At 39.9% G+C, this 18,355-nt stretch overlaps 3 protein-coding genes across 9 annotated transcripts in view; all 3 read right to left on the bottom strand.

The window, feature by feature from the left end:
* Positions 1-1,873: 1,873 nt before the first annotated feature.
* On the bottom strand, positions 1,874-6,733 carry LOC109857564 (protein mothers against dpp). Its single transcript, XM_020434011.1, has 3 exons — positions 5,608-6,733; positions 3,194-4,533; positions 1,874-3,098 (listed from the first exon to the last, which is right to left on the bottom strand). The coding sequence occupies exons 2-3, from the start codon at positions 4,444-4,446 to the stop codon at positions 2,939-2,941; spliced, it is 1,413 nt and encodes a 470-aa protein (XP_020289600.1). The 5' UTR covers positions 4,447-4,533; positions 5,608-6,733; the 3' UTR covers positions 1,874-2,938.
* Positions 6,734-6,825: 92 nt separating this feature from the next.
* LOC109857558 (adenosine monophosphate-protein transferase FICD homolog) lies at positions 6,826-8,872 on the bottom strand. Its single transcript, XM_020433996.1, has 4 exons — positions 8,559-8,872; positions 7,753-8,425; positions 7,469-7,675; positions 6,826-7,380 (listed from the first exon to the last, which is right to left on the bottom strand). The coding sequence occupies exons 1-4, from the start codon at positions 8,752-8,754 to the stop codon at positions 7,017-7,019; spliced, it is 1,440 nt and encodes a 479-aa protein (XP_020289585.1). The 5' UTR covers positions 8,755-8,872; the 3' UTR covers positions 6,826-7,016.
* Positions 8,873-10,153: 1,281 nt separating this feature from the next.
* The window catches only part of LOC109857467 (MAP/microtubule affinity-regulating kinase 3-like), a 216,099-nt gene continuing 207,897 nt past the window's right edge, over positions 10,154-18,355 (bottom strand). For 5 of the 7 annotated variants that reach the window (XM_020433780.1, XM_020433789.1, XM_020433815.1 and 2 more), the window contains 9 exons: positions 12,891-12,952; positions 12,375-12,504; positions 11,898-12,210; positions 11,613-11,716; positions 11,403-11,510; positions 11,091-11,286; positions 10,873-10,976; positions 10,616-10,787; positions 10,154-10,450 (listed from right to left, as the gene is read on the bottom strand). In XM_020433780.1, coding sequence (XP_020289369.1) covers positions 10,367-10,450; positions 10,616-10,787; positions 10,873-10,976; positions 11,091-11,286; positions 11,403-11,510; positions 11,613-11,716; positions 11,898-12,210; positions 12,375-12,504; positions 12,891-12,952 — 1,273 coding nt within the window. In that variant the 3' untranslated portion in view covers positions 10,154-10,366. Of the gene's footprint in view, positions 10,451-10,615; positions 10,788-10,872; positions 10,977-11,090; positions 11,287-11,402; positions 11,511-11,612; positions 11,717-11,897; positions 12,211-12,374; positions 12,505-12,890; positions 12,953-18,355 lie in introns of those variants that run through there. The other 2 variants (XM_020433823.1, XM_020433833.1) reach the window with 2 other exon arrangements.

Below are 18,355 nucleotides of genomic sequence, written 5' to 3'. Positions count from 1 at the left end.
AAGCAATGTTTCATCTTTGAGAAGATTACGCACGCACGCACGCACGCAGGCACGCGCACGCACACATACACACACAAACATACACAACTATTTCAGAAACATCGAATAAGTCCCATTTCGAAGATCATGTTCTAAATATTAGACAAGATTGCTTTGTAAACGGGCTTCGCGAATAATTCACAATATAATTCACTTAGCAAGAAAATAAAAGACGACGAGAACATGAAATAGCTGTAAATATAAGCTGTAAGAGTAGTCTTGCATATGAGAAACTATACACATATATGTATACGCACACTTAACACTACAGTAATGCATCGTGCTCGTGACAAAACTCAATGAAACTGAACAAATGTCACATTCTTCGTTGATTTCGATAGTTCATCGACAGAAATTACGACGCAGAATAATCGCTATGAGACTTTTAACTTCGTATGTTCGTCTCAATGAAATTCTCATGCAAAATTTGATCACATCTCGCAGAAAGAAATAAACCGGAAAACGAATCAAAATAAATCATCCAGCGGTGTTTTTCCGCTGCCAATTTTAAATTTTCCGTTTACGGAACGTCGAGTACCGATTCTCTCAAACAAGATTCGACCCAAGGTCTAATTACTATTGCATAAAACAATAAAATTTTTATCGCACTTATACCAAGCAGAACATATTTAATATAATATCGTATCTTTTGTTTTTCCGTAATTTTCGATTATTGTCTCCTCATTATTTATATAAGTAGCGCAAGTACGCAACACTTAGAAAATAACTTGATTAATGTTTGTACCAACCATTATTGGTAACTTTAGAAATTTGAAGTCAATCTTTTTTGTTTCACAAATATATATACATATAGATGTTAGTATAATCTAATATAATCATATATAATCCAATTCTCTCTAAGTTATATTTTAATTTCTTTTATCATTTTGTTTAATTAGGCAAATACGCATCTCTTATTTCCTTAGTACTTTCTTTTGTTTATCAAAACTTTCTTGTTTTTTGTTTTATCAAAACTTTGCTAAGTTAGTTGAATAGCAAACGCCGCGTTCAATAGAACACAACACACGTTGTGATGTTTCTCAATTGTTAAACGTTTCGGCGAATGAGAAAGAAAGGCTAATCAAGAAACTCCAACCGTTGAGAAACATTGCAACTCCCGTTGCGCGACCAATGATTATAACTAGGCACGTCGGTAAACAAATGACAGCAAACGGCAGTGAAACAAGGTAGTATATTGTCTAGTTTTAGGCACTGTTTAAATACAGACCTGATAGATTCTTGCAGTTTGTTGTAAATCGATTTTATGGCCTAAACTCCGAAAGTGGTCCGAAAAATTCTATCAGCTCTGATTTAATATCTGACCGCTACTACAAAGACATCGATGTACTTTCCAAGATACCACTGATTGCACTTTGAGAACACGATTGCGCACAAAACAAGAATTGCAGTTTTCTGATAAAATATCACAATGCTTAAAATTAATGTATGCAAATATTCTATTCTCTTTTGGCACCTTTTGTAATGTAAAAAAGTAATAAAAGTGATATCAACTCCAATTAATTAAAAATGAAAGTAACTCTTTTTTTTTAGTCAAGCAACACACTCTTAAATCGAGCTAATAACATATTGATCGACGACGTCTTCGTTACACATATATATATGTATGACACAAATTTTCTTATATAGAATATATATATATATGTACATAAGATTTTAGTTTTACATTAAATTTTATATATAGTACGTATACACACATAAAATACATATTATATATACATATATATATATATATATATATATATATTATATAATACATGTTATATAATTTATACATATATATAAAATATATATGCGTGTATGTATAAAATTTGATATTTTAATTTTTGTTTATAACACGCGAGAGAGATTATCTAATTGAATATTTTCAAGAATTAAAAAATACAAGAAAGCATCGTATGAATTGGTGCGCAGTATCAGCTAAATTGAGAAGAGTACAATGCAATTTATTCTTACGCACAGATGGAGCAAGCGTGAATCATCTTTCTACAGATTAATGTACTCGACGTTTAAATATATCATCGGACGCAGTTAACTTCCGGTAGTCAACGTGAGATCAGCATCCGACACATTAATTGAAACATAGATCGCATTGTTTTCAATCATCAAAAGCGCTACATCATGCGAGTAGTTATTTAGTAATAAAAATCTTGACTTATATATAGATCTATGTAGACGTAAATGTACTTTTTGAAACACGCACACACATATGTAACTTAACAGATACATAATCATTTACACTTTTCCGTTATCAAGAAAAAAACTTTTTTTCCACATAATTTGGAGAACTTACTTTCTTTGTCAAGCAGCTGTAATAGTTACGATTTCGTTCTTTTTTTTTATCGTTACAATAAATCTTAAAATCATCTAATAAACGATTTGCAAATAAAACACTGACAAATATCTCTATAAGTCTCCATATAAAATAAACTATTATATAACTAATGCATAGAGATTTGAAAAATATTTCTTCTTATGCACATATATAATTGTTATTATCTTTATGTAATGTTTTCCTAGATAACAGCCAAACAGTTTTATAGGTTCTACGCATGGGTAGATATAATCGGCACTCACGATAATTCCCAGAGATCACCATGTTACATACTATTTGTGCACAAGTTTTTCTTACAACTTTGTATACTCTTTCTAAATATTTGTCTCAATATATGTAATTATCTCTTGTTTTTATAGCTTTTATGTAAGCATTACATATCTTACAGCTGTAACTAATCTTGTCGAGCATAATTATGTAAAGTCTCGATAATTTTCACATATTTACGGCGAGAAAGAGACCAACATTTCTAGATTTAGAAACATTATGCATCAAAATTACTTGTCCTTTCCTCTTAATGTATATTGCATGCATGGTTACTGCACGTTATGACACAGAACTTATGGCATTGTGAGGTGGGCCCATTTGAGTTAACACTTTGTCTAACCATTGCAAAGGTCCGTGCAAATGTGCCTCGATCCAACAAGGCGTAGATGTAACATCCTGCCTGTGATATTCAGCACCCCATCCTTTCACGAAAGACATTCTATAATAATAAACACATTTTGTATTGTTAAACAATAATTTTATTTATTACATAAAAGTTAAAATGATACGGTAAATATTACAAATTGAAAGTACCTGATCGTACACATTTTTGTCAGCTCATAAACAGCTTCGAAACCATGATTCACACTTTGCGAAAGAAGCTGGGCAAATTCCTGATTGTTAAATATCTTCAACGAACATCCCGGCGGAATTTTGCAAACTGTACTAGGATGAAAACCATGATGATGATTACAGTTTCTAGACTGCACGAATATTGCCGAGTCCGAAAGACACTCGGCATAGACTTCGCCCCCAACATAGTACAGATGCACGCCCTTGCCTATGTGCCGCCTTGTGTTCTCTATTGTGGAATTTCGATTTACATTAGACAGCTGTCCGAGGCAGAAGCGATCAGAGTTGTTACTTGGATTTGTAAAGCCATCGATGACCACGGAATGCGTTTGACAATGAAACACTTCACCTACTCGACAATTCAGCTCGTAATAAGCGATCGAAGCCCAATAAGGCGGTTCTTGGTAACAAACGGGAGTAGCTGTTTCGATTGACGTAGTGGTATCCATCGGAACAGTATCCGAGGGTGAAGTTTGCCCGGTCTGCGATCCGTCTTCCGGCGGTGAATAAGCTGGTGGTGGTGTTTCCGGCAATCCATTAGTGCCGTACGGACTCTGCGGATTCGGTAGCGTTGCGCTACCCGGGCTTGGAACCGAACCAACCGAAGACATGGGCGATGTGGGATTAACCGCACCTGTGGATCCAGTATTGTTGAAGCCGCTCGACGAGTAGGACACATTGTGCGGCATACTCGGATCGGTCAATTGTTGAAATGGCAACAGTGAGTGGCCAGGAGCATATTCCGAATGTCTAGGAACCAATACCGGTGGTAGCACAGGGCTTTCCACTCTCTTGTAGTGGTAAGGATTAATGCAAACTTCTTTTTGCTTGGCGGAAAAGGGATATTGACACAGTTCTAACGGCTTTAGCTCGTGATGCGATTGCAAATCTGGCCATCGCCAAACTCTGCAGTATATCACATGTGGCAGACCTTTTCGATGCGAAACTTGCAATCTGCCATCTAAGCTTCTAGGAATTGTCACGCATTTACTTGGAGTGCCAGGACAGCTTAATGCTCGTTCCAATTCTTCAATTGCACCTTTGCGTTTCTTCAGTTTTTTCACTAAAGAGTCTACTGCTTTTTCCGCCCACTTTTCTTCTTCATCACCTTGTTTCCAACCGAGCAGTTTTTTCACTGCTGGACTGGTAAATGAAAATAAACTGTTTAATGAAGACATTGGTCCAGAACTGGAAGTTCCTTCTTCATCATCCATATTTGAAAATTGGTGCGTTAATTGAACGCTAGGACTAGGCAAAAGTGCTGCCTAGATTTATAAGGAATATATTCCTTCATCAGCAATCTAAAATCATATAGATAATACTTTATTTATTTTTTAATACAAAAATTTCATTTTATTTAATTTTAAAAGAGTAACATGTTATATATTTACAATACAGACACTATCTTTTTCCCAGAATTATTGATTTATTTATTACTTAAATTTAATAATTTGTAAATATTCATATAAATTACTTTTCCTAACAAAAACTATAACAATTTTTTTATTTGAATTTATAAAGATACAACTGCAAATAAAGATATACTGCAAATTACTTAAAAATACATATATTTAATTTTACACAAGGTTTTATATTCTTTATTGTATTTTTATATATTTTATATATGTATATACACACTGTAGACAACACCACTGGACAAAGCATGAATTTGGACTCATCGTCAGTCGCCGATCTGAATTTTTGTGATGCTATTTTTATAGGAATATGAGAGTTTTGGTATGTCTCCTCCCACTGCTATGTTAACTCACTGACAAAGAACAAAATCCCATAAATATTGTAATTTGTTGTTAAATCAGAATGAAGGTAATAGAAGCAAAATTCAAATTATTTATTTTATTTTTTTTTCAAACAGTTTCAAAACATTGAATTTTATATAAATGATAATTTGAAAAAAAATATATATATATATTGAAAGCACACATTGAAATATTCTATAGTAAGATCAATCAATTAATCTCAAGTTGTACATAAAACACTATCTCTCACACAGATTTGCTGATTAAAATTGTTTAATCTTGCTGTGTTTACTTACTACTAACGCGCTATTCTTGAGATTTGGACGATTGCTCTTAACTTAACAAGCGCGCAAAGTGAGAGAAATGAAGTTTTAACGCAAACGCGCAAATCAAGTAGACCAGCAAACAGATTTGCACCGCGCGCGAGGTTAATTGCACTGCGTGGTGCGCGGGTCTTTCGCGAGAAGAGATCGCCAGGCTGCTGCGGCATATAATATAAAAAAAACTGACGCGCACCGGAAGCACATACAGCCTACACCCTTCCTCGAATCGGCACGCGAAAACACACACCATGCGCGCCGATACGCGCTTTCTCATTCGGGATACTCGTTCACTTACGCGCGACTCCCAGGCTCTATTCAGCGTTGTTTTTACCACTGTCTCCCACTCCCGCGGTCTATCGCCCTCGACGCCACGCTCTTCGCCATTATGATATTCCTCTCGACCAGCACAAAAAGCGCTCTTTAGGGTTATTGATTGCAGGTCAACTGCTGTGCTGGCCACTGGCGCGCGAAACGTTCATCAACAAATTCCAAGTAGACGGCCGATCAACGTGGATGAAAGATGTTCAAAGTCTCTCCTCCGAATCAATTTCGCATCCCGCGTCGTTCTGGCCCTTACTCACGGATCTCTCTCGCTCTACTGCCCGTTTGCTCACTTCTCTCCGCACTTGTTCTCGGAACTTCCGACTCGGAAGACAAACTCGCTCGTTGGAACAAGTAGAGTTTCTTAGCGCCGTCTGGCAGGTGGACTCCGGAAACGACGAACTAAATGCGAAGGGTGGCGCCACATTTGAAGTTTCGGAGAGATCAAGAGAGAACCCCAAGTAAACACTTCTCTAACGCAACCGTCAGCAGGTGTCAGCGAAATAACAAATTCGAGTATGTTTCTCGCACAAAAAAAAAATATTCTCAGCAGTTTTCTTTCTTTTTATAATTTTAATTTATAAATAACGATCGCGAAACAAAATTGACACAGACCTTCAAACTATATACACGTGCGAATTTGAATACAAGTGCACACATATTCTACCAATGAGATGCGGGTTGTAAAATTCCCTAAACAATATGGCGTCTTATTCCACATGTCATGATTGACTTCTCTTTTCAGCATAGATATGTACGAAAACTATTTCGAGTTATTCTACCGTATCTGTACAGTATGTAATTTGCGCTTCAAGATTTATATATATATATATAAATTTGATATACAGTTTGTAATTGTTTACAATTGTTTTCTATTTATCACAATGGAAGATTTGTATTTACATGGATGCACAAAACAAAATTAATTGACAACTTGTAAATGATAACTTATATGAATGACAAAGTACAGAGCGGAAGTGTTTTAGCTCTGTCGCATTATCAGGCTGAGAGATTTCATTGTTGCGTTTTTCTTATCGTATCGACAAAAATGTTGAATATATTCACTTATCGGTTACATATCGAATAGAAGTTATTATAGAATACACATTATTGAATCTATATATAGACTTTACGGAACTATTCGATAGCTATTCAAATTTGTGTGATACGAAGAAAACGCAATGACGAAATCTTCTGGCCTTTGGTTTATTAAAAACTTGAAACTAATTCAAGTGAATGCTCAGCACTTATTTCTTATCACGTCTAGTCTTTTTAAATAGATTATTTTTACAATTATTAATAAATAAAGCTCAAATACAAATAATATGTTAAAAATTCCTTGGTCTCAAAAATACTTCAGATCTCGATTAAAATGACTACTCATCAATCATCTTCTAAAGTCTCGCTACTCTCCTCGTCCCCCAGAAAAATTGTATTTTGTTTTTCCGGAAACAGAGTCTCTTGGCTCAGAGCCGGAACTTGGCGAGAATACGCGCTGGTTGCCCACAAAAACAAATCCAAAGTTTGTTCCGTGCACTCTGCGATAAATCTCACGAATGGTCTTATGTCTCCGTCGTTCGCTATTTGTAAATTCTCGTAATACTTATGACGATGTTGCTTATGAATGATAACAGGCGGATATCCGGCTTGCATGAGAATCATATTCATGAGCAAGCGGGACGTTCTGCCATTTCCATCGGCAAACGGATGGATGTGTACTAATTTATAATGCGCGAGAGCCGCGTATCTGCGAAGAAACATTTATCGATCAATTTCTCGTGCGTGTAAGTTTCAAACAGAATTACGCGTGAGAAAAAAAAACAAATTTGATTTACTTCACTGGATGCATTCTGATAGCTCGCTCGCTGTTTAACCATAGCGCGAACTCTTCCATCAAATAATGTATGTCATCTGGACCAGGAGGTATGTGACCACCAACGTACACTTGAGTCCTTCGGAATTCACCACCTTCGACAGGATCTACATGTCCCAACACACGTCTGTGTATCTCCAGTATATCTTTTATAAAAATGGACCCTACTCTAAAATTTACAGAGAATAGCAAAACAATGACAATAAATGTATTTACGACGATCTACCGCATCATGTCAAAACTTGCCTGTTGACCAAGGTCGCATTGATATATTTCATGGCGGCGTCTAATCCGAGGATTTCATTGTGTTCATCAATACTTTTCCCAGCAACGGCAATGCGTGTTTCAACTATAGCTCTTGTCTGCGCAAGATTCATAGTGTTCCCTTCAATTCCAACTGTGTGATAAATGTGTTGAAAGTAAGCCTCTTTCTTGGCACGTATCAATGCAGCATCGTGTTCAGGTATCGCCGACAGTGCATTTCTCTTTTCATCAAGACGTCTGAGCATTCTTTTGTCAAGTTCCTCAACAACACGAGCTGTTCTCTGACTGTTTATCAAAGCGCCTTCGTGATTGGGCTCGTAAGTTAAAGCGCGCACGTAAAACTCGTTGGCTTTAATCACATTGTTTTCAGTGTACTCCAAAAATTCTCCATAGTGATTCAAGATATCCGGATGGCGAGGCGCCAGTGCCATCGCATGCTGAAACAACTTTATAGCTTTCTTCTGCTTGCCGGACATTTTCATATCCAACGCCAGATGCAAAGACGTCAGAGCCTCCGCTGTTGACGTGGCTGTATCCTGAATTTCGATCACTTTACCGAGTTCGGTACTGCCCAGCGAATCGCTGAGCGTGTTGTCATCGTAAACGTTTAAGAAACTTTCTGCGGGAAGAGGAATGAACACTTTTGAAGGAGAGTCTGGAAAGAACAAACGATGCTCCATTGAAACTTAAAAAGCGAATACTGTGTAATCGATACCATAATATTATTAATAAATAATCAATATCATTATAGAATGGCAGAACATCGGTGTGAAAAAATCTTCACTCACTTGCAGCATCGATAGACAAACCGCGTAGGTATCGTGACAACAACGTGCCGATCACAGCAAATGCAATTCCAGCGACAAAGATGAGAGGAAAAACGAGACGGTTCGTTGGTATAACATCCATAGCATCTTTGCGTTTGGCGTTTATATGAACAACATTCGCATAATACTTGTAAATCTCGTAAATATACACCGGCATCTTTCTTCCCTTAGTTTCTCGTAATCCTTGACGGCGATTTGTATCATGCTTACCTCTCGTATCCGGCTACAACGCTACTTCAGCTTACGCGCTCAGCTGACGCAACGCGTCTTGTCCCTCTCAACCTCCCACGAGTCAACTCGAACGCGTCCATGTGGTTCATCTCGATTGGCTGTGACAAGGGGTGCGTTCAGACAACTCAACGGTTGAGAGATCATCACTTATGATAGGACTATTCTTCAAAATCTGATGCGGTTCCAAAAGTATGATCCAATCAGAAGTGATTATCTCTCAACCGTTGTGCAACTGTTGAGTTGTCTGAACGCACCCAAGGACGCGTTCCAATATTTACTGTCAGTACCGAAAACGTATAATACATGTGGTGTCAATTATAGGTCGCGCGTTCAGCAAAACACTTGCTGAGTTATCCATCTCTTGTAAACAAAACCCGACGTTGATTGTTGGTTCTAAAAGTAAGAACCAATCACGATTCGATTGCTATAAAAGCAGCTTGTTCTGCTGAACGCGGCGAGTTTTTTTGAAACGCAGACAAAGTCGGAGGATCTCGTGACCAGTCACGAGCGTTTCTCCGTCTTTCCGTTCCGCCGGTTTCGCTCATTCCGTTGTCCCGCGCTTTTCTCCGTCGCCATTTCGTGCTTTGTCATTCGTCGCTTCCTACCTTCGACTGCGTCACTTATTGACTGCTACTGTTGGTGTTTTCATGCCGTAATAAAGGTTAACCTGCGCCTCCATCGACCAAACGGCAGAAAAGTTGAACGTAAAAGCGAGCAACAATGGGTGCGTTCAGACAACTCAACAGTTGCACAACGGTTGAGAGATAATTACTTCTGATTGGATCGTACTTTTGGAACCTAAGCAGATTTTGAAGAATAGTCCTATCATAAGATGATGATCTCTCAACCGTTGAGTTGTCTGAACGCACCCAATATCAAAAAGTAAGTCTTATTGTTTACACACGTCAATAGGAATTTATTGGAATATGTTCACTTTGTCACAGAACAAGATCCGCAAACTCAACGCGAGATGTATCTGTTTATCGAAAGAAGTAGCACCGCAACGACGACGCCTTCGAATCAAAAATACATAGTTGGCGGCTTTCCTCAGGCAGCTTCTTCTTCGGACGGCTTTTTTTCAGACCGGCTTTTGTTTCAAAAAGTAAGTCTTATTACGTGTTAATTAGATATTACACGATGAAATATATACAATTTGTCACAAAAGAAGTTCCGAAACTTCTCCGATTAGTAAAAATCCATCACCGATAATAATTACATATGCCAGCACCGCGATGATCGTCTCTGATGAGAATTCATTGTTTATTTAGTTACATCGCAGATCATTATACAAATGACGAATGTGCACATAAATAATAAATATCAAACATTAATTTTTTTAATGGAAGTGCTTCGATACATTTTTTTCTGCAGTTTTTGATACTTTTGCTTTTATGAGTGTGTATTTGTGAGCGATTCAACATAAATAAATCGCTCAATAGAATCTTGATGTACAAAAGTAACTATTGTTACGCTACTAATTGTTCGAAAAATATGATAAAGATGTCATTCTTGCGTTCAATTGTGTTGAAAAGATAGCTTCAAGTATCTCTTCTAGTTCTCGTTCTTGCACTTCCAACACGATATCGCCATGATGGCGTAAGCAGTTTTTTATGTAAACTTTCCTAGAAAATATAACAGATAAATAGTGCAAAATAGAAAAAAATCGAGTATCGTTTGATTGAAATGTAAATTTCTTTCGAAAATGCTAAGTTCTAGGACATGTACAATTTCGATTTCTTTTTTACTTTTCCAACAAACAAAATTTTGTGTAAAAAAAAGATTCTTACTTTAATTCGCGAAGTGGGCGTACTCTCGTTATTACTAACACGCGAATAAGTTCGCAAAGTCGAGGAACTGGAAGGAATAACATCGTAATTCACTTCACACATTCTACTAACACTTTGCTTCCCCAATTTTTTGGCAATCGTGAATGAATTTCTTAATTTGCTCGTTTCGTCTCTAGTATCATTAAACAACAATTAACTTTGTTTATAATTGTCACGCGGCAATGGAATATTTCTTCTATCGAATTGTTTTTTATCACCTGTTGAATTGGCGATCCGAAATTCTGTCGTCCTGACTTTTCATCAATTGCAACGTGCGACCAACGTGCCGAGACGACACGGTGACCGCGTTGCGCCCAATTCCCTGAAAAGAATAAGGAATTGACAATAAAACTAACGGACACGTCACGCGATCGGAGTAATTATAAGTTTGGGATAGCGGAGAAAACGGAAGACGAGTTTTTTTTTTTTTTTTTACGGAATTTCTTTGCTCCGCGGAAGAAGAATGATGGCCGTTTCCGGAACGGCACCGCCAGTTCCATGTCGCGGAACCGGGTAATGATGATTTCTTGACAGCTCGATCTTGCACCTGGCCGCGTCGTATGATAATTACGCGATCAAACCCATTGTCTGGGTTTCTGGATGTGCCGTTTTCAAAATTACCGTTTGTCGTTCTGTATGAATTATTTAACAAACAAATATTTGAATAATTCTTAACGGAGCTATTTTACGAAAAGATGGTGTTGTTTTCTACGGACAAGTTTTGCAATTGCGTATATTTCACCATCACCTAATAGTCATCGGCGACGAAGATACGTCTTCGGTTCGGCTCGCAGAATTTCGAAGGATTCGCGGTGCTAACTGACAAGCGGCAGCGTTTGACCGCAATTTGTGCTCTCTGTTAAAAGAATGAAATATATTCGGGTGTAATTATAAAATAATTTTTGTCGAATCTCTCTCACGTTTTTTTTTTTTTTTTTTTATTATACATTCTTCTTACTTGATGTTATACATGCCGCCGATTTCTCCGTACTTTCGTTTCGTTATTTCAGCCTCGACAACAGCCACGGTCGTTCGCATCACCGTCGCGATCTCGGTCATCATCTGCAACAATCCGACGATGCAATCACCTCGCACGGCATTTCGTATAACGTTACCAATCGGCATGTTTTTTTAAGGCAGATGTAAAAAACTGCAAAATACACTTTTTTCTTCTTTCTCCTTAGAATTTCTCGTGTTGAAATTCTACGATTACAATATTGAGGATTTTTAACATCTACTTTACCGCGAGATGATCGGAAACGTTCAAATCGTTGTCAGAGCAAAGGTGAGGATTGCTGTTAGACGACGCGAGGATCCACGGATGGTCAAGGATCTCACGAATGGTGATTCTCTCGCGAACAGATGGGACGAGCAAGCGATTTATCAAGTTTCTGCACTCGATCGATGTTTGACACATGGCCTTTTCTTGGATCGACGTCAAGCCCCTGTTGATCTGAATCATCAACTTCCGTCGACGTTCCTCGGACGACATCCACTCGTCGCGAGAACACAGAAATGGAAGTTGACCGATGACCATAACGTACAGAACGACTCCTCTGTTTGTCGTACATTGTTGTATAATAATTTAACCATTGGGACACGTTACAAGTTTTTATAAAAAACGTTAAAAGTTTTTATTAATTGAAAAACAATCTCTTTCAGCGCAAAAAAATAAAATGTTCAACAAAAAAAAAAAAGAAAAAAATATACGTTTGCTTACAGGCTCCACAAATCCACTTCTGGCCCATATCGTTTACCCACAACAAATAGCTCGGGAGCTGCGTACTCCGGAGATCCGCATTGCGTTCGCAGAAGATTGCTGTTGGTGTAGACGTTGCTGAGACCGAAATCTGCAATCGTGGAAGACAAGCGTACCGGTGAGTGATTGTTGTCAAAAGTTATAGACTTAGAATCTAATCCCGCGATGCAATTGAGGCTTGATAAAAAAAAGTAACGGATGTCACGTGTTTCCGCATATACATTATGTATAAACCGCGGGTAGTTACATTAAGAATACAAATTTTTTTTTACGCAAATTCTCGCCAGACTTAGATCTGATTTTACGCTCGAAAATCCGGGGTCACGCGAGCCAGAAACATTACGGTTGCGATTTTCGCGATGCACGCTAATCTAAGCGTTTCGATCGATGTGTGGTGATTGCTACAATCGCCGAGTCGATCGTAACGTTCTTTCGTCCCGCGTGATACGCCTCGTATACACACGTCTGGCCTCTCACCCACAATCTTGATTTGTTCCTTGCGTTCGTTCTGTAACACGATGTTCTCCATCTTGAGGTCTCTGCAACAAGCAAAAATACAAACGTCCTTGAATAAGAGGACACATGTCAATGTATGAGAAATTTGCAATAAACTGCAATCATTATTAATTTGCTTTTTTAAATAAGAATAGAATATATTATTTAAAATGTCATTTTTTAGCAAATAAAAACTTAATATTTATGGCCGAGGTGATATTTTTCTCAATTTTTATATCGGACGGGAGGGGAAATAAGAGAGATATACATATGAGATGCCAGTGTAAGCGTCAAAATATTTATTTAAATTAAAAAAAAAAACTACATATACATGCAATATAAATATATAATAAATTTTTTAAAACAAATTTATGTAATTAAAAATTATACTTATTTATTTTGCATTGACTTTTGTAGAAATCTCATACGTATTCTTACTTTGTTAACAATTTATTTATTTATATATTATATATTTTATATATTTGAAAACGGGCAATTTACATATGTATATTCTTGCATGATGGATGCGCTTTGACGAATACAGAATTGATTCTTTCTTAAGATGTCGATAAGGTAATGATTATGCAGGCGCTGATTGCGCGGGCGCACGCGAGAAAAAGGCCGTATGCATGTGCGAACACATCGTCGTTCATACAGGCAATATGCGTATGCAGTTTGTGCGATCACGTAGCGCGTTCGCGAGATTAACGCTCTCGGCGCAAGAACCCCGTGGCCCTGACCATCGCGTGAAGGTCTCGTTGCTCGTGTTGCCCGTCTACGAGCGCGAGCGCGCGCGCGGGGCTCGCGGACCCTGCAAATTGTCGTTTCGTCGACACGACGACGTTCCGACCTTTCGATGATGTCGGATTCCCTCGTTTCTCGATCTCGCACACTCTCTTGACGAGATGTTAACGAAGTGTCCGCGAAAGCTTGTGCATTTCATTCGAGCTCATTTCTCACCGTATCTTATTTCTCACAAAATTTATATTACACGTTATGATATTTTCTTACAAAATAAAGCGACGCAAAAAATTAAACGTCTGCGTGTCTAAAAAAAAAAAACAAAAAAACAAAAAAGTGTGTGTTAAAATTCCTTCGCACAGCGTTTCTGTACACACAAAAGTAGATGTGAGAAAATCGTCGCGTTTTCGCTCGTACGTTCCTTCGGTTATTACGGCGGCATTAGGCGCGAGGAGTGACATCGAAGCTTCTAGCTGTCACCAGGATCAGGCGGCCCTGTAGCTTATCCGTGGCAGAGACCTTGGGACCTTGAAACGCATCATTAAAATCGCATCGCCGTGCGAGCCAGTGAGCGCGCGCTTTGGGTGTCGCTAATAAGTAATAAAAGAGGACTCGCTCCTCTCTCGGAACACGTGCCCGCGGCGAGGTTAATATCGTCACGGGATGCGAGAGGCTTGTTCGCTGGGGTCGTTGACGGAATCTAGAACGTTCGCAGTATTTTTTTTTTTCCTTATTCTGCGAGAGAAAATTTTTCACACTCGAAGGTTTTTGAATCTTCCTAAAGTTTAAGTCCGCGCGAACGCGAACGCTAGTTGCAGCGCAACTGCGTTCGTTTAACGTGATGTAACAAAAAAAAAAAAAAGTGAAGAGTAGAGTTATTTCTTCTTCGCATCGCGTTGTGCGTTTGATCGTATTCGACATTTTTATCTTTGCTAATGCAATTATCTTTGATCATTTGCGGGAGAATATAATGTTGTGTACGTAGAAATCGATTACGTCGAAGCACAACGAAGACTATATCGCGCTGTTCCGATAATCAAAGTGTACTCCGATATCGAAGTATATTAGTTTCGAGCACATCGCGCGGCTCCCCGAGCAATGTTGTTTCTGCTGCATCCTCGACCGCCGCGGGATAATAGTCGAAACGACCCTGAAGCCGAGGCCACGGTTGTTCGTTGGCCTGGGCGATTACGTTTCTTTTACGTCGTCGTGGAAGCGACGCGGCCTGGACAGCTCGCCGCGCAACTCTGTGCGGAACGTGCGCGCGAGTATATACGCGACAAACTTTCGCGACAAATCGCCCGCGCGAGATCCGATTAAAGCTCGCGCGTTCGCAATCGCGAGAGAGAGGGAGAGAGAGAGAGAGAGCATAATTGTCGGCGGTAAAGCGACAGGTGGTCTCTCGCGCGCGGACTCGATCAAAAAATAACAGACGAAACAAAAAGTCGCGGCACACCGGCGCGCTGTGTTAACGATCGCGCGTCCCCTCTTCTCTCGCCACCTCTCGCGCTGAAAATAAACTCGCGCGGCCCGTGACAAAAGTGATCGATGGATCACGACGATCCAGATATTCCCCGCTGATCCACGGGCGAAAGGCACGGGGTGATGATGCGCTCGGATGTTATAAGATGGAGCCACCGGTTGCATTCGGAAAGAACTCGCCTCGTATTTCTCTCTGCGCAGTATTTTTCTATCGTCTGAGATATATGAAGACTTGTTTTGTTGTACGGTTTTTCTGAGTCACAAGAGATCTCTTTAAATATAAATCTGATTTGATTGACAAATTGACACGTCGACGGCAATAATTTGTTAAACTTGGATCGTCATTTAAAATTTTTAATCGCGGTTTCTCAAGATCTAATTTTCAATATGCAACGTTGTGTTCTTAATTATTACGCGACACACAAGCTCGATCCTTTTACGAGTCTGTTACAAAGCGAACAGTTATCTTTTTAAGTATCGCTCTTTTATGTCGATAAGTTAATAGCACTGCCTACCGTATACGTACGTATATGTATGTATACGCACGCACACCTTCTTGTACTTGGTGCATTCGCAGGAGCGATGCACTCGGGCGAAAGAGCGTGTGCGCGCATCCGTAAGTACTTAAATTTAATTGCCGGCCGTGACCCGTTATATTGCGGCGGTTATTTCGGTCTTAATAACCCGGGTCCACCGGAGCTGTCGTTCGGTTGAGCGGGGTCATGTCCGCGTTACGAGTCGCGGAATACGAAACGCGCGGGGAACTCGCAAGGTCGAGACGGAATCGTGGCGCGATTTATGCCTTCTCCCCGCGCATAAATATTCGATGCACGGCGCCGCATTGATACGCGCGCGCGGCCGCTGCGGAATAATAGATAACGAGACATTTGGGATGCGACGCTCGAGGCGAGGTTTTAATAAACCGTCCGGGACTCGCGCGATAAACCAGTCCGCGACGCGCGCGGAAAAATATTCGGCGAGTTTGGCGATGAAGAAAAACACGTGAGCGCGAGATTCGCGTTTCTTTCTGCGCGTTCAGACACACACACACACACACACACACACACACACACACACACACACACACACACACAAAAGATAAACGCTCGATAGTTTAATTGTCCCGAGACAGGTTTCGGAGAAAATTTAAAATGCAAGCTTTTTTTCTAGTGGAATATAAATTGAGCGCAAAATATATCACACTTAAAAATATCGACGGTCTTACAAAAACTCGATACTCGTCGGGCGCGAAGATGAAGATCGCGCGACGACACGTAGTTGCGCCGCGCCGCAGTGCATCGACAGTTCGTCGACCGTGATCTCCTCGTCTCGAAACGAGTGTCTCTCTTATTTTTCCAGCTGGCACCCCGCGCCGATTTCGTGCCGTAAACAGCGAAACAAAAACGGGTTTTTGCGGCTTATCTCGCCTTAATACGCGCCGTTTATCAGCGCGTCGATACGCGCGCAACGTTGTTTATCGGAGGTGAACGATGACGCGAGTATCTCCTCGACCGAATATCGGCGGCTCTTGATCGCTCACTCGCGGCTGTTAACCCCTTCGGCGCTGAAAGTGCACGTTCACACTGGGGATTGAAGCTCCTCGCGACGATTCGGCACAAAACATGCGTGTCTCTTGATCCTTTTCACAATACAAACTTTATATACGTGCGTATGTATTTAGGATTACAATATGATCAACTACAATGATCAGATTTTATTTGCGTTTGCTGTGTAATTTTCTGTTATTACACGGTAAAACGATATTTAATGTTAATTAACGGTCATTTCGCGTTAGAGCGTCGCGGTGTTGCTAAGGTTTTACGTGTAATACCGGGAGAGATTATATAGCTAATGCGCGTAAAAACAAACAATGCACGCCGAGAGGTAATACTCATTAAAGCCGAGATGAATTTTACTTAGGATATTTACGAACGTAATGAACAAACATAATGAACGATACGCGAAAGCTTGTATCAGAATTGCCAATCTGAAGGTAATACGGAACGAATTAAAATTTTAATTATAAAAGTTCGTGTTTATTAGAATAGAAATTTAAATCCGGCTTCAAGTTTCCTTATCCTGCACTTGATTAACTCGAAAGCTATTTATGTACACATGTCTAAGTAGAAGACGCATTCGCGCGCGATTGGGGATGTGCGCTGAGAGAGAAAGAAAGAAAAAAGAGAGAGAGAGAGAGAGCAAGGGTTAAACACATCTCTCGCAGGTAATCGGCGTGATATCGCGATTCGTACGTTGCTTCTCCTCGCGTTGCACATCTTGCGGCTCCTCTCATCGCAGTTTTTTTTGCCCTTAGCAGGGGCCACGATGCGTGGGCGGAAGGGATCCGGCCAGACGAGGTCATCGGCCATTCCTGCGTTTCGTCCTTCTTGTGCACCGCGCGTCTTCGCGGCCACAGACGCGCATAAATTAATCCTCAACGTTTTTTAAGAAGCAACTTTGGTTGTTTCTAATTAAAATAATTCTACAAAATGAAGATCAATGTATCAAACGTGACTAAAACATAAATTATATCTGATAAATGTCTCTCTCTCTCTCTCTCCGTTTATAAGACAGAACACGAGGTTGAAATCGTAAAGTAAAAAAAGATAGCCGAATGATGATATTTGGTTCTATACACACTAAGACACTTCATGGAAAAAAGCTCTCTAGTATCTATTTATATGCAAGAAAAAACCTGTATCATGTGTCTGTGTGTGTACGCGTGTGTGAGGCTGTTTATCTTTATTATTACTCGCTTCGGCTCTATGGGAGATATAGCTGTTATCGTTTATGTGTATCAAGTCTCAAACGATCGTTCCAAAGCCCGAACTCTAGGACGTGGCCTACATCGCTCACATAAAGAGCGAGCCGGCTACTGCAAGATGACATGTAATCTACGTGTTCTACGAGGGTTTCGACGAGAGGTTAAAAGACGAGAGAACGCTTCTCGGATACCGCGGAATTATTGTCGGTGCAGCGGTTTAATTTTCGAACGCGTTTGCGGTCGTTTCGGCGCGGACTGTAATTTCCGTGCCGCGCCACCGTGGGTGGCGTGACGCGGAATCGGCGTTGTATAATACCGTGGCGGCGGTAACGGTAGCGATAAAAATATGCCGCGTCGTTTTTCTTTTTTTCTTTTTGTTCCGCAGCCGATGGTTTACGATTATTGTTATACGCGCGCGCGCGCGGTTGGCATCGCGCGACTAGAGCCGGAAATTTCTGAG

Source organism: Pseudomyrmex gracilis, unplaced genomic scaffold, assembly GCF_002006095.1.
Source record: "Pseudomyrmex gracilis isolate BER0280 unplaced genomic scaffold, ASM200609v1 scaffold_5, whole genome shotgun sequence".
Taxonomy (NCBI): Eukaryota; Metazoa; Arthropoda; class Insecta; order Hymenoptera; family Formicidae; genus Pseudomyrmex; species Pseudomyrmex gracilis.
The sequence above is the reverse complement of the archived record's forward strand: the minus strand, read 5'-3'. Positions and strand labels throughout refer to the sequence as shown.